We start from the raw sequence: 16,735 nt of genomic DNA on the forward strand, positions 1-16,735 counted from the left end.
ATCGGCGTTGTGTGGCGATGCATTGTTAACATTCAGGCCAACAGTTGTTTGAGTGGCCAAAAGATAAGAATTGGGCACGTAAATGGACCAGTTTTGTTTTCGCAAAGCAAATGGATTTCACACTGGTGTGACAGTTCAACTGGCTTCCAAATCAACTGACTCCGGATTCCAGCTGTGGCCGTTTTTAGTTTTTCCTGTCTGCAGATTAGTCACAAGCAACATCGAAAATGTTCAATTGCATACCTGTTCAATTCTTCATTAAACACTTGAAACAAAATGTCTTGTTTATATCCCCACTGGCTGCAAGAAATTGTAAACATAGTAAAAATAAAAGTAGAGAGCGGTATTTCAACCTGTGACACAAAGGGGAAAAAAAGCAGCAGCACGATGGGGGCGAACGCTCTACCTCCTACACCATGAGCTGGCACGAACGACTGTTGAGGAATGAACATGCCACGCCCTTTTGGGAAACTGCCAAGTCAATCTTACTATAAATTCACTTGCATTTTATGATTTATTAAATATACCTCAGTTGTGCCAAGTAGTACTATCAGAATGTGACAAGAAATAACGCTCATTTGACAATGTGGGACACCAACTCACTATAACGTGTGCTCTCAGTGCTAGAAGAATAAATGGACCAAGCAAGTTATCTCATCATGTGTAATTCACAGCACGGCACAGCATCGAATGTCAAACAATAATGCTTGGCTTAATAACCGTAGCCTAAGCCTATATATACCATTCTTCCAAATCAGAGTCTCGTCTCCACTCCATGTCTGGTTGTTTGGGCACAACACTTTCCTTGCCTGAGCATCTGGCTCGTACATTTACGGTCCCAGTTCAACAGACAGCATGTCAACAACCTCCTCTTCCTCCAAATCATTAAGCACCTGGATCACCTCAGATAAGTTTAAAATATTTCTTTCAAAGTTGATTTCTGATTGGCTTTGTAGACGTTCCACGTTACGCACTGTCGTCGTCTTCCTGACGTGACGTTTCACTTCCGGGTTGTCACTCACCAGGATCTCACTTCGGAAAAATGATTACTTTGTTGAATATACGAAATAGAAATTATTTGTTTTCATGCTTATTTTTTGTATGATGTTTAACTGCTTTACTTAGACTTCATTTGGCATTTTCTGAAATGACTTCACACTTGAGCTTTATAGATTGATATTGTGTTTGTGGAATATGAGCTAAGTAGTAAAAGCCACAAAGGAGGCGGCCATTTTATCACTTTGCTGTCAACTGAAAATGACATCACAGTTGCTCAGGCCTCAGGTAACAACCAGTCATGGCTCAGCTTCAGAAAACAGGTCAGCAACTCATGTCGGACGCCGAAATAGGTCACTGGGTGCTGTTTTAGCCACACCCCAAAAAAATTGGGACAAAAGACTTTGGCAAAAAAAACACCAACAAAAAAAACGCTATATCTCCCCAATTCAGTACCATATTGTTCTCAGTCTATATAAAAGTGTTTAAATAATCAACGGCTACATTTACATAGACACATTTATTCAGATTAAATGCCTGATCGGAATATAAATGCTTCATGCTTCATGTAAAAACCCCATTCGGAATATTCAAGATTTTATTCCGAACGAGAGAGGTAGTTCATGTCGATTGTTAATTCGATCGGCGTGCACGAAAACACTTGTTCCGACATTTCAGCGTTTTGGCCTTTACCACACGTCTGTGATGTTGGTATGCGTGTTTCTGTTATTCCCGGAAGCTAGAGCGAGCAAACCATTAAGAAGTGTTAACTCGACGTAACAGTGCAAATGGGAAAAATATGCGAAATAACGCTAACGTTTGAAGTAGAACTGGACGGAGCAATGTTTTGTTGACACGGAAGTTGGTACTGCTTCTTCTAATAACTTATCCATGCGTCTCTAGTAGACTAGATTCCTGTCATGGCCTTTAACAGAACTTTCCAAAAAGAGCATTAAACAGCTACAGCTCATCCAGAACATCCAGCTGCTAGAGTTTTAACCAGGACTAAAGGCCTAGATACACCAATCTGACATCGGATTGGTGTAGTGATCACCGTCACAACCTGTCAGGAAGCGTGGGCTTTTGAGCATGTTGAATTGGCGCTGTGAGTCGTGACATTGTATCACTCTGATTGGCTCTTAGCTAGCAAATCAGGACTCAGAGCACGAATGGGAGGTGACAAATACGGATAAACAGTGCGCACGCCTTTGCTGCCTTAATCTTCTTAGAAGTACAAGAGCGAGGGTTGACAATGTAAGTATTTCACGATACCGTGTCAAGAACGTGAGTGTTAACTTCGCGTGGGAGTTCATCGTGAGGGAAGAATATAGCTGAATGCAGTGTTTATGTTTTTATAATCTGCCCCCGGCCAATCGCTTTCCGGTTGGATTGTTCTAACCATGCGAAATAGTAACTACCGCCGCCGATGGTATGTAAGGGTATTACATCTCACGCGTGCGCAGAAGATACTTTAATGGTCAGCGTCGCTGTGTGTCATTGCAGTGTATTTTTCCAGCGTGACGTGCCGACAGCCGGCCCTGCGCCACGGCGTCTGTCACAGTTGGCCAACGTCGGATTGGATCGGATCTAGGCCTTAACAGATCTGAACACAAATCACACCAGTTTAAAAGTCTCTACACTGGATTCCTGTCACTTACAGAATATATTTTAAAACTCTTCTGATTATGAACAGATCCCAGAGAGGTTTAGGCCCAGAATACATGTTAGGTGTACAGGCAGTCCTCAAATTACAACGTACGCGACCTACGACGTTTCGACTTTACGACGCCCGGGCCTCCTTTATTTTGTCCCCAGCACCATAGTGACTACGTTTACATGCAGTCAATATTCGGGTTTAAGTCAAAATTCCGATTTCTGAAACATTCTGGATATCCCGTTTACATGACTGAGCGGACAGAGTTGCTCCGGCAGTACGGAAACACACGGCATCATGACTCAAACCGGACGTTATTTCCATTTGTTACTTTCAACTGTCAATAAAACACTTGATATTCATGTCACTTACCACATGAATGAAGCAGCCGGTTGCCTCCTCACTCCAAAAGTGTGCTTTTGTGCTGAGTCTCTGAGCTTGTTTACATCTGCTTGTGTATTGCGATGGGTTTCGCGCCAAACAACGCACTTCCACATACAAGCACTTTCTGTACTACAAAGACCAGCATTCCTTGCGGAGTGAGCAATGAGCATGTGCAAAGTCTCTCGATCGTGTCTTCGCGCGCCAGCAGTATCTTTGCCTCTTTTGCCCTCCGCTCCTCTTTCTCGAGTCACTTGTCAGCAGTAATGTGCCTTTTATTTTAATGTATTTACGTTTTTTTTTTTACAAAGTATTTTTATGTAAATTTCGACTTTAGCTGAAATTCGACATACGCGGAAATTCGGGTTACATCACCAGTGTAGGAACGGAACTCCTTCGTAAAATGAGGACTCCCTGTAATACATATAATACATATCTGATATGTTCAAAGAATATAAACCCAGCAGGGCAATCAGATCCAAGGACTCAGGTCAGCTAGTCCAGACCAGAGTCCAGACTAAACATGGGGAGAAAGCCTTTAGCTGTTATGCTGCAAAAAAGTGTAACAAACTGCCAGCGGAGATTAAAATTTCACCAAATGCAGACACTTTTGAATCCAGGTTAAAAACATGTTTTTCTGTTCTCATGCGCCTATACATGAAATCTGCACGGTATTTTTTATTTTATTTTTTACTTATCTTGCTTTTAATCATCCATCCATCCATCCATTATCTATACCGCTTATCCTCACAAGGGTCGCGGGCGTGCTGGAGCCTATCCCAGCTGTCTTCGGGCAGTAGGCGGGGTACACCCTGAACTGGTTGCCAGCCAATCGCAGGGCACACAGAGACAAACATCCGCACTCACAATCACACCTTGGGGCAATTTAGAGAGTCCAATCAACTTACCATGCACGTTTTTGGAATGTGGGAGGAAACCGGAGGACCCGGAGAAAACCCACACAGGCACGGGGAGAACATGCAAACTCCACACAGGTAGGCCGGAGCCGGGATGGAACCCACGACCTCTGAACTGTGAGGCGGACGTGCTAACCAGTCGACCACCGTGCCACCCTGCTTTTAATCATTTTAATCTAATTATTCTACATGATTTAGATTTTTGTAATTCGTAATATTTTATTTCTCTTTCTGTAATGCTTTTGATGTTTTATGTAAAGCACTTTGAATTGTCTTGTGCACGAAACGTGCAATACAAATAAACTTGCATTGCCTTGCCTTGCCTGACTACTACTTCCAGTATATTTGGTCAAATCTGCGCATGTTAAAATTATTTGTTACGCTATTTGTTTGTTAAGTGTGAGGCATGAACACACAAATCCTAATCGGATCAATATTTTTAGTGTCAAGGAAAACAATCATAATTTTCATTCGAACTCTGATCGGATTAAATATTTTTTGTCTGTAAATGTAGCCAATGACTTCACTTTACAGGACCTTAAAGAAAAAACATTACTTTTTCCCAGTGTTTTTTTCTCAGTCATGTTATTTACCAGCGGAGAGATGATAGACATTTCTGTAATTATTCGAAAAAAATCTGGTATCATGAAACAACAAATGATCAAGACGCAGGATTTAGTTTTACTAATTAGCTAACCCTAAAATACACACAGAGCACCATAGGACAGAAGGGAACACACACAATGAACCAATTACTTTCCTTTTAAGAGAGGTTTGATGAGGAACATGTGACGAGGCCTATATCCCATGAGACAATACTATACAGAGGGATACAACAAAGATTAGACAAAGTAACACATTTCAGTTTATTCAAAATAGAAGGAGATTATAGAGATCTTGGATTGGACTCACATGGCATATTAAAGTAAGAGTTATGTCAAGGACCAATTACTGATGCAACATGGGAATATTTTACAAGAGAAAACCCTGCTGCCCCCCAACAAACCCCCCCCACACACACACACACCCATGCACACACACACACACACCCACGCACACGCACACCCCCCTACACACATTTCTGCTTACACACCTCTCTGCCTCATTAAATTAGAGCCATGCTGTGCCAGTCTGTTACCCACAACACCTCCTGGTGAGGACAGGAGCAAAGGGTCATGGGAGAGTGCTGTCTAATCGACAGGAGCTTTGTGCATGTAAGTGTATATTTCTCTGTGTGTTTTTGTGACAAGATAAGATTATTCCTAGTGGTAGTAACAATCAAACAATGCTGGATCTTTCAACACAGAGCCTTTTGAGGAATTTCGGAAAGGAACCAAAAAATAAAGTCCAAAGTGAATTTGAAAACTTGACCTAATCATACTAATAGACCCAGCAAAGTAATAAATATTTCACTTGAGGATCAGGATGGGGACCCATACGCATACATAACATGGAAGTTGTAGAGTAAAAAGTCTTTATCAACAAAAATACAAAGTAACAACAGAGATCTGAAACGGGAAGAGAGTTTGCATCCTCACTCAAAGAAGGTTTGATGTACTGACGTGTCACTGAGTAACTCAAGCTTATAAACTGTCAGACATCAGGCCAATATGACATACTAAAGGACAATGCATAAAAGGACCATAGCAACTGATGCATCACATAATAATCAGTCATAACACCAATTCTTCCATTCTTAAAAACCAACAAAAATGTTGCTGCTGTATATTGCCACGATGGTTGCTCAGTGACCATAAAATTGGGGCCCGACACATATGGATTTTTTGAGGCCAATGCCAATTTTTGACTAATAATAATGAATCGGCAGATTCATTTCAACATTTATAATGCATAAAATAACTTGTTTTCCCACCAATACATTTCAGTGGGTGTCAATTATACGTAGATTTTCGCTAGGGATGCTCCGATCGATCGGGCACCGATCATGATCGGCCGATTTTTGTGAAAAATTACGTGATCAGAATATTCGATCAAAGCCTTTTATTGCCGATCAAAACATCTGATCACTCGCAGCTCATGCTTGGCTGCTGCGAGACGAAACGGCAAACAAGTTGATTTGTTTAATACGCGACAACGTCCCTCCGTCCAAAAGCATCACTCGCGCCGCCCTGCACGCAGCCGCGCCCGCCTGCGCAAGCTACATTGACTCCAATTGAAACGTGCCGCCAGAAAGGCTCCCTAACGCAGCCGCGCCTCCGCTGCAAGCAGAGGGGAGGGCCGCAACCAAGGCTCCGAAGCATGAGCTGCGGGTGATCGGATGTTCTGATCGGCAATAAAAGGCTTTGATATATGAATATATATATGAAAATTTCCAGGCTATGACTAATTTCTCTGACCTTTTTTCAATTGAACCCACTGAGAGGAACTATAAAATGATCATGTCATCTTTCAAAGTTCAGATGTTATTACTATCATGCCAAAATAAATTTCAGTGTCCACTGGTACTTAAAGTTTGTAAATCATGCATCAGTACATGTTTATCAAAAAGGGGCATGCATGTTAAAGCAGCAGAAGGATATGATCATAGTTGTTGAGTGATTTATAAATGTATTGGATTACAAAGACTACAGAGGACATCATCACTGTATCAACTGTTCAATTGCCAACACTTTTTTTTTAAAGTGAAAATCAACCCAAATATTTTTTTTTCAAGAATATATTCCCAGCGGGCCCACTTTTTGAAACACGGCATTCTGATTAATAATGTGTTTGTGGAATATGAGTTAAGCAGCAAAATCCACCCCTTTTTAGCCATCTCAGAGGGCTGCCATTTTGTCACTTCTGTTGACTGAAGATTACATCACAACTGCTCAGGGAATGACCAATCGCGGCTCAGTTTCAGAAAACAGGTCAGCCGAGATTGGTAGTTACCTGAGCCCTGAGCAGTTGTGATGTCATTTTCAGTCGACAGAAGTGACAAAGTGACTGGCCACCCCCAGAGATGGCTAAAAACGGATGGAGTAACTTTTATTCCACAAACGCAATATTTATCAGAATGCCTTGTTTCAACTAGTGGGCTTGCATAGAACATATTCTTGAAAACAATTTTGGTTTGACTTCCGCTTTAAAGGTTTTTGTTAATATGTAATCCAGCTACAGTATATTACATATAGTACTCAGCACAAAAATGTTACAAGCCAAGACTGCCATTAAATACTCTAACATTAAAATAATGCAAGGAGTAATTGTTAGGCCCATGTTCCATGACTCACACATCCAAAACATCTATAATTCAGTAAAAGAAGAAGACACGGAAAAAGGAAAACATTGGCATTGAGGTTATGTGATGGGCTGATACCAGTGGGAAAACAAAGTACAAACAACAGCTAAACAATGAGGAAAAAGGAAATGTATAGATGCATAACTTAGGAGAGACATAACGAAAAGTAAGCAATCGTGTAACCGAAGTTAAATTTTTCATTCTGTGATCGACCTGCCCCCGAGTGTGCTGTGAGTGCAGATGAGGTCTTACCTATGCAGTAACAGAGCAGGATAGAGAGCAGTACAGACAGTCCGACTGCGCTGAGGGCTGTACACCTAAAAGGGGACACATCATATTGGTGTGTGAGCTTTGTGAATGTTTTGGTTTGACTTTTGACTTTACTTTTCCAAAGTTATTTTCAGACACGGTTGTCTGAAATGTGTTTCCTAGCTCCGTGGTATTTACGGAGAAGTCCGTTTACATCCGCTCAGGGGAAAAAAAAAGCTATTGCCTGAAATTGATTTACACAAGTCTATTATGCATGTAAAAATTGATCTGACCGTTTAAACGCAGAGGATTAACACACGCTGACTATTGGATTAGAAAATAAATTCCTTTTGCAAGTATAGACTTAAATTGGTCACTAACCTAATCTAGCTTTTTGTGCACGCTCCAGTCTCTGCGGCACACTTCTCTGGGACATTAACATTTAAGTCAGAAGAGCTCTACACTAATTTTTGCACTGGCAGCACTGGTGCTAACAACATTTTCAGTTGCATGCACCACAGAGGATTGGTCGCACTCTTTTTTGGGGGTGGTACAGCATGATCATATTTACTGTTACTGATGTATAGTCGTCTCAATTGGAATACTGTAGTTTTGTCTGATGTAAAGATTGACAGTGACGGAAGATATACTTGTAAAATATTTACTGTAATAATATTATAATTTATTTGCAACAAGCAGCGGCCCACAAAACAGCTCACAAAACAGTTATTTTATAGAATTCTATAAATAAAAAAACTCTGAACATCAGTAAAAAGCAAGTATTATATTTTACTTGAATTAGTTCAACAAAATATGACTTTGTATAAGTTTACTAATTAGAATGCTTTTGATAAGATTAAAAAATGCATTTTGAACATTTAACACTTAAGAACAATTGAACATGATAAAAACCATTTTTACACACTGCTTTCTATTTATATTCAGGTCCTTACAAAAGCCTTAGGGCACTAAAAGATTTGTTGAGTATTATTTCAGCCTTTGGGGAATATAAAATCTCATTGAATATTTTTAGGTATTGTAACATACAGTAAGTGAGGAGATGGAGATGGACTGTAATTCATGAGGAAGGCAACCCAAAAACTTGACTAAACACGGCTTTCTGATTAATATTGTTTTTGTGGAATATGATTTAAGCAGTGAAATCCATCCGTTTTTATCCATCTCAGGGGGCGGCCATTTCATAGCTTGCTGTCGACTGAAATGGACATCACATTTGCTCAGGGCTCAGGTAACAACCAATCATGGCTCATCTTCAGAAAACAGATGAGGCCATGATTGGTTGTAACCTGAGCCCTGAGCAACTGTTATATTCTTTTCAGTCGACAGCAAGTGACAAAATGGCCGCCGCCCGAGATGGATAAAAACGGGTGGATTTTGCTGCTTACTTCGTGTTCCACAAACACAATATTAATCAAAATATCAATTTTAGACTAGTGGGGCTGCAGAGAACATATTATTGTAAAGAAAATGTTCGGGTTTAATATGTTGATTGGGTCAAACTAATTTAAATGTTGACTGTTACATACTAGTACGCAATCTATACAATACTTCTAAATTACAGTGGGCCATATATGAACTGTATTACAATATAATGACCAATAATATGTTTGCAAATTGCATTTGAAGCTATTTGAAACAAAATGAACACAAAAAATTTGACTTCATATTATAGACTACACAAGAAATTTAACTTAAGTCACAGTAATAATGTTTAGCATGGTTTCTATTATTGTGCTAGTAAAAGTAGTGTATATTTGCAGGATATGTTATTTAAAATAAATCCCTCGTGACGATTGCGAAGTGGAGTCTGTGCCCTAAACATTTGGAATCCTTGTCCGGGCAATAGATTCTGTTATCTTTTTGTGTCTCTCCGATGTCGATGTGTGGGGGTTGCTGCGTACAGTGTTTTAACGACTTGCTTTGGTGTATCATAACATCATCGTAAACCAAACAATGGTTGAATAGATTCGTTGTGTTCCCGGTGGATGCAGAGACAACTTGCACTTTATACGTCTTTGCTCGCCGTCTTCCACGGCAAACCCAAAATGTAACCAAATAAGCGATTTTGACTTGCGTTGCTTGTTTACAAGTTGTTCCTGTGGCGGGTCTTGTGCCATTTTTAGGTCTGTTACTCTGTTAAAACGTTGAGTAGGAGCGTGTGCAGTGTGACTTGCGGGGTGCTGGCTGGCTGGCTGGCTGGCTAGCTAGCTAGCTTGGATAGGGCGGCGCGGTGGAATAACTCGTGTGCGCATGCCTCAAAACAACACAAAATTAGTATTAATAATCGTTTTTTTTTTACGATTATGCCAATTTTGTAATCATGGAGTGTAATAATCAAAATCGTAATTGAATTTTGATTAATTGCACAGCCCTAGTACATGTATACACTTTTTGTGATGAAAAAAATACATACCGTATTTTACGGACTATAAGTCGCTCCGGAGTACAAATCGCACCAGCCATAAAATGCATAATAAAGTAGAAACAAACATATATAAGTCGCTCTGGAGTATAAGTCGCATTTTTTAAGGAAATTTATTTGATAACATCCAACACCAAGACCAGCCATGTCATTTCAAATTTAAATAACGAACAATCTAAAATAAAAATAGAGACAACAACAGGCTGAATGGTATGCTTACGTTACGTTACACAACGCCCCCCCTCCACCACCCGGAAGCCAAGTCGCGTAACGCTGATAAATGTGTCCATATAAATTAAAATAATAAAATTGTGTGCTTAGTACACATTTCCACTGAGCTACGAGGGTAACATTTATCTTACATTCACACATGTAGAATTACAAGAAAGTTAGGACTGTATGTGAATTTGGGGGGATTCACCGAAGCGCCTCATCCAAACAGTCACTCAAATCATAGAGCATGACCGGACACAGTGATCGGGAACAATGTGGCTTCAGTAGTACTCCAATCCATTCCACAGAGCTCAACAACTCGCTCAATCCCGGCACGTACGCGACCACGAAGACGGCGCGCATCTGCCGCAAGCCGTTAACGGCTAACAGACTCCAAACGTCTCTCGTTAGGACTCCTTAGCTGTCCAACAATATGCCTGACATAGAGCCCGAAAACATGTCTGGTGTAAAACACACAAGTTAAACAGTAAACCAATGCCTGTATAAACGAAGCACTAATGAGGAATTTACAACAGGTATGTCAGAAAGACTGGGGGGAACCAAAGTTTAGTTCCGCCTTGGTGCGTTTATTCCATGTCTCCTCCTGATTCTCTGACCAGAATGGTCTATACTACCCGCTTCAGTCAGTGTAAATTCTCTAAATTAATGTGGACAACACTACAAGGTAAGATAACTTTAAACTCACCAAAACGGTCGTAGATCGATTAAATAAATCTTTTATTTATCGCCGACCATGTAGAATGTTTCCAAGTCTCCAAAAGTATTTATGTATTTGGTCGTAATTATCTTTTTGTTGTTTCCGCACCGTACGTGTGTGTAAGACCACAGGCACGGCAAGTAGATGTATTGATAGTCAAAGTGCCTTTTTAATCATACTACCGTGTTTTCCGGGCTATAAGTCGCACCAGCCATGAAATGCATAATTGAGTGGAAAAAAACATATATACGTCGCACTGGAGTATAAGTCGCATTTAGGGAGGAAATTGTGCGCTTAGTACACATCATTTCCACCGAGCTACGATGGTAACATTTAGCTAACATTCACACATGTAGCATACAAAAAAGTTACTGTAAGATAACTTTAAACTCACCAAAACGGTTGTAGATTGATTAAATAAGTCTTTTATTTATACCTGACCATGTAAAAGTATTCATGTATCGGGTCGGAATTATGTCTTCGTCTCCTCTATGCTCGGCTTCTTGTACGTGTGTGGCAGCATGATGCAATACCCCAGCCAGTGGCAGGCAACTGCCTGTTTGTGGTTCATTCTTGTTCAACCATCGTCTGTAAGTAACTTAGACAATTGTGTGTAATGGCATTTATATACGAGCTGAATTGTGGATGATTGTAGGTTGTTGACTCAACATACTAATCGCTATCGCTAATGCTAATCGTGATCACTAATCGTTAGCAATGCCTCATCTTGTTCATGTCTATGAAAACACGTGTATGTAATGCATCGATTGATAGTATTTTCTGTTACTTGTGCAGTTTCACAACACAAACAGGCAACTTCGCTGCACACCTGGAGTCAGTGGAGTTTGTTTGTGAATGTTTAGCTGTTTGGATAAACTGGCTTCCTCGACTAGCAAGGCCTTGAGAGTCAAATGTCTTTTTATCATACCATTTTAATTACAAAACATTAGACTTTAACCGTTTAAATTATTCATGCATTTTAATAGCTTTTAGGATGTATCTTATGTTTCTTTATGTGGGTTACAATAACGTGAAATGATATAGAAGTAATTGTAATTGTAATTGCAATTGTAATGCCATCCATTATCTGTACCGCTTCTCCTCACAAGGGTCGCGGGGCGTGCTGGAGCCTATCCCAGCTGTCTTTGAGCAGTAGGCGGGGGACACCCTGAACTGGTTGCCAGCCAATCGCAGGGCACACAGAGACAAACATCCGCACTCACAATCACACCTAGGGGCAATTTAGAGTATCCAATCAACTTACCATGCATGTTTTTGGAATGTGGGAGGAAACCGGAGTGCCCGGAGAAAACCCACGCAGGCACGGGGAGAACATGCAAACTCCACACAGGGAGGCCGGAGCTGGGATCGAACCCACGACCTCTGAACTATGAGGCGGACGTGCGAACCAGTCGACCACCGTGCCGCCGCAATTGTAATAATTTGTTAATAATTTCACACATAAATCGCTCCAGAGTATAAGCCGCACTACGAAAAAAAAGGTGACTTATAGTCCGGAAAATACGGTATTTTAATTACTTACTTAACAAAATATTAGGATTTAACTGTTTAAATTATCCATGCATTTTAATAGCGTTAAGGATTTATCTTTAGGTTCTTTATGTGAAAAGGTATACAGGTCTGCCCAGCTCTGCACTACAGGTTATTCTGCCCGTTGTAAAGTCAATATGTAATGCAGGTTTATATGCAGCCTTAGAATGCCCTCCTGTGGTTGTTTGGTGTATTGTTTGCTGACCTTGAAAAGGAAAGGGATACGATATAATGTGTTAATAATTTCACACATAAGTCGCTCCGTAGTATAAGTCCCCAGCCAAGCTATGAAAAAAAAAGATGACTTATAGTCCGGAAAATACCTTACAATAACAGTTACAATTATTGCTAACTATATTAAAACTGTTTTTATAATGAAAAAAATACAGTAACTTTAAAAGTCTTTATGAAATTGCATACACCTTTTAGGCATTGAAATCTTTGAATGTTCAACAGCATATTGTAAGGAATTGGGTTAACTGTGTTGTGGTCGGATTTGTGTGTTGCCCGAGTTGTGATGTTTCCGAGGTTCATGAATGCATCGTAGAGAGAGTGGAGCAGCGGAGAAAGAAGAACGCGAGCAGTTGTACTTGGATTAATAAAAACCTGATAATTAAACTACGTCTGATGGCGTGTTCCTGGAAGACGCTACAATATGATAAATTTCACTATTTAAGTTTGACGTTTTTGCTCCCTCGTCTAAGAAACTTTCACAGTCGGATGATGCCGTGCATGTTAGACGTGCTACCTGCCGCCCATCTCATGTAGCAATGTCGGCACACAAGTTTTGGACTTGTACACGTAACTTCCGCCATTGCCGATTTTAACAGGACAGCCAGAATGTTCCAAAACTGGAGACCGCAGTGTACGGGGGACCTTCGAGCTCTGGCTCTTTCCTGGCTCTCATTGTTGTGCCGCCACTCTCCTCTCCCGCATGCAACAGTCAATAGCGCACGTCTGTAAGCTTGCGCTAATAAGTGGACTGAACCGAACGCAAGTGGACCGAACCGAACATGCCATACCGAAATGTAGTAATACACCCACACGTACGTTACACCCCTAGTCGTTATTATTGTTTATTACACTGAGGAACTTTTTTCTGTTTGATTTTTAAATGTGCGGTCGCATTTGAATGCACCTCGTGTCTCGCAGAATGCAAGAGGTGCACATTGTTTAATTTTATGTTTTAATTATAACACTAAGCGATTGAAGCACAAAAGTTGTGTGTTTTACAAATGATAAAACAAGTATCAATCTGCCTGTTTCATGGTACAAGTGATCAGCCCGCAACACACACAATACATGTTTTAAACTAGGGACCGCTTGATATTTGGGGACCCAACTGACCACGTACATATTTTTTTTTTACAATAGTAGCTAACAGTGTGTCTAATTCAACATGGAACACTGGATGACAAGCGCGCAGTCTCTGATACCAAAATACGGCGCGGGTCGTGAGTGCCTCATTGAATGGGAAGCTGTTTAGATTTAACATGTGCGGCACGGTAGTCGACTGGTTAGCACGTCCACCTCACAGTTCAGAGGGCGTGGGTTTGATCCCGGTTCCGGCCTCCCTGTGTGGGGTTTGCATCTTCTCCCCGTGCCTGCGTGAGTTTTCTACGGGTACTCCGGTTTCCTCCCACATTCCAAAAACATACATGGTAAGTTGATTGGACACCCTAAATTGCCCCTAGGTGTGATTGTGAGTGCGGTTGTTTGTCTCTGTGTGCCTTGCGATTGGCTGGCAACCAATTCAGGGTGTCCCCCCGCCTACTGCCCGAAGACAGCTGGGATAGGCTCCAGCATGCCCCGCGGCCCTTGTGAGGATAAGTGGTATCGATAATGGATGGATGGATGGATTTAACATGTCGCGCGTCACAAATGGGCTTGTGCCTTGTGTGCACAGTCAGTCCAATAGAGTTGGACCGCCTACACCCCACTCCGAAGTACTTGTCTCTTATTTGTTAATCTGGTCAATTGTGGTGGAAAAATATATTTCATAGGATATTTGAAGAAAGAAACACATGGCATGTCATGTTGCGCTATGTATTACTGTAAACCATTGTATTGTACATTAATTTATACCGCTAGATTCAGACTTACCTCCATGAGCAATATCTGGAGGATTTCCTAAACTTGAAGGCAGAACGAGACAAGGTGTTTCTTGGCAAAGGTCTAGTAGGAGGGGAGTACACTGAGCCGGTTGCCATCGTGTACCCGGGTGTTGCTGTGGAGAAGAGGGGGGTGGTACCTGTACCTGTCTTAAAAAGAAAGTGCCTGCAGGATGAGGGAGAAAAAGAAGAAAAAAATATGTTACGCGTCCACGGACTCCACAACTTCAAAATTGTCAAAACTGTTGGTACCCTTTCATTGAAGACTCACAAAGGTCCCTGAAATAACTTGAAATTGATGCATATTGACAAGCCACAATGCTTCTGTGAGAATTGCCATGGATTAAGTTTGCGTCTGTTGAACCCAAAAGCTCCATCCGGTGGATATAGTCAGACATGTTTACTTGCATGACTGGCACATGTATGTGATGTAAACGCCTACGCAGATCTGAGTGGAGTTCTCATTTTGGGCCGTGTATATGGGAATGTAACGGTGGAGCATATTCAACTTTGGTCTCAAATGTTTGTGTTTTCAAGCCCCCAAAATGCTGTCTAAACGAAAAGCACTTCCTATAGAATATTTGGGTGTTTTTATCGTCAAGTGTACTCGTATAAACAGGCTCGATACATTGCTACTCAGAAAGTGAATACTGTTTTTTTTTGTTTGTTTGATTTTGGAACTAAAATAACATTTAAAAAGTACTTATGTACCCGTCAACTTTGTGTTAGATTTAATTGATGTGTCCATTAGTTTCAATCAATACAATAGTTATTATTTCCATTTACAGGAAGAATTTAGAGGACCCACAGTGATGACAATCACAGCAAAATGCATGTACAGTAATTATCAAGGTCACCGTGTCTAATTAATGACAGAGCTTCAGCTAATGAGCCTCTGCAATTACAATTACGAGTTCTCTCTAACAAGGCAGTGTGATTAACAATTATGGCCGATTCTAACAAGGGCTCTGTAATTAATACCTGCCTCTAGGCAAGATGTGCAGAGAGATAAAGGGGCAAGAAAGTTGGGAGACCACAGTGAATGGTTTGAAACAGAAAGAAGAGGACGCATAACAGAGGCAATACAGCAAACAATGCGCTGAGCATTTGCATTATGTTGTGTGCGTTCTAGCAGTTTAATTTAAAGAGCAGACTGTAGGATTTAGCAGCCTCTTGCCATGACTCATGAGCCTTTAGACTGCTGCCAAACTCACGCCTATATGATCTAAACACACAGTGTTATCTATGGTGACCTTTACCAAGAGAATTTCCAGTGATATTTTCCACTTCGGTTTTTGCTCTAGTTATGGCAGGTAGGTTCTTTTATTAGAATATGCATAAGTTACCCCACATCATAGTCAGTAGTCAAAAGTAAAAAGTCAAAATCCTCAGCAAATGCACATGTTGGCTTTTTAGCTCTAATGATGGAACCCTGGTCAGAAGAAGGATGATTAATGGTATTGCAGTCGCAGTGAATGGAATTTAACTTCTTCACATGGAGCTATCTCTGTGTTATGTAACGTATCAAGCCGCCTGTGTCTAACAGAATGAAGAGAGTCTAAGACGTGTCTCAATAGTTATATCAGGACCAATTAAAGAATGGGAAACGTGATGGGATGACCATAACCTTACACTGCTGCTTGCCTTTACAGTTTACAGTATTGGATAACAATCCTTACTGCTACCCATTGAAGCACAAGGAGAAAAAGAAGAATCTTTATTTGTCGTATACAACATTTTAACTCTGCATTTGACCCATCATAGTCACACTGTAGCATTGGGTTACTTAAACACAGAGATGGGCGCTCCGTTCTGAACAGATGCCCATTTTGCGAGAGGAGGATGGAGGACAAGAAGTTTTTTTTTAAAAAAGGACAGACTAACAAGGGCGGAAGTGGGTTTTCGTCCACTCTTGTAATCGTCCGGGTCAAGTACCGAATGACGTGTTGTGTGCTTTTTTAAAAAGAAGAACCACTGTTCTCCTCTGCGATACCCTCTGCGTTCCCTCCATGCAGTATTGTTCTCACAGGCATAGTCTGCCCTCAAGTGGACGCTCATTTCACTGACGAGGAAAAAGGTGGATAGAAATTTTATTTTTTTAACTAACTGTTGACATTTAGAAGATACATTATCCCTTTGCATGCAAAGTGTATCCTTGTCTGGGTTATCTCTATAGCGTAAAAATCTTTCCAAACCGTCATTCATGCTCATGCCAATGCCGCCATACACTTAAAGCTACACCCCAAAAGTGGAAGTCTTTC

At 40.9% G+C, this 16,735-nt stretch overlaps 1 protein-coding gene across 7 annotated transcripts in view; it reads right to left on the reverse strand.

The window, feature by feature from the left end:
• Positions 1-16,735, reverse strand: part of tenm3 (teneurin transmembrane protein 3) — a 390,360-nt gene that overhangs the window by 146,994 nt on the left and 226,631 nt on the right. For 6 of the 7 annotated variants that reach the window (XM_086034264.1, XM_086034268.1, XM_086034265.1 and 3 more), the window contains 2 exons: positions 14,467-14,640; positions 7,442-7,506 (listed from right to left, as the gene is read on the reverse strand). In XM_086034264.1, the coding sequence (XP_085890390.1) occupies positions 7,442-7,506; positions 14,467-14,640 (239 nt within the window). The remainder of the gene's footprint in view (positions 1-7,441; positions 7,507-14,466; positions 14,641-16,735) is intronic. The other variant, XM_086034267.1, reaches the window with a different exon arrangement.

This window comes from Filicampus tigris, chromosome 6 (genome assembly GCF_054856515.1).
Source record: "Filicampus tigris isolate MCC_2025a chromosome 6, RoL_Ftig_1.0, whole genome shotgun sequence".
NCBI lineage: Eukaryota > Metazoa > Chordata > Actinopteri > Syngnathiformes > Syngnathidae > Filicampus > Filicampus tigris.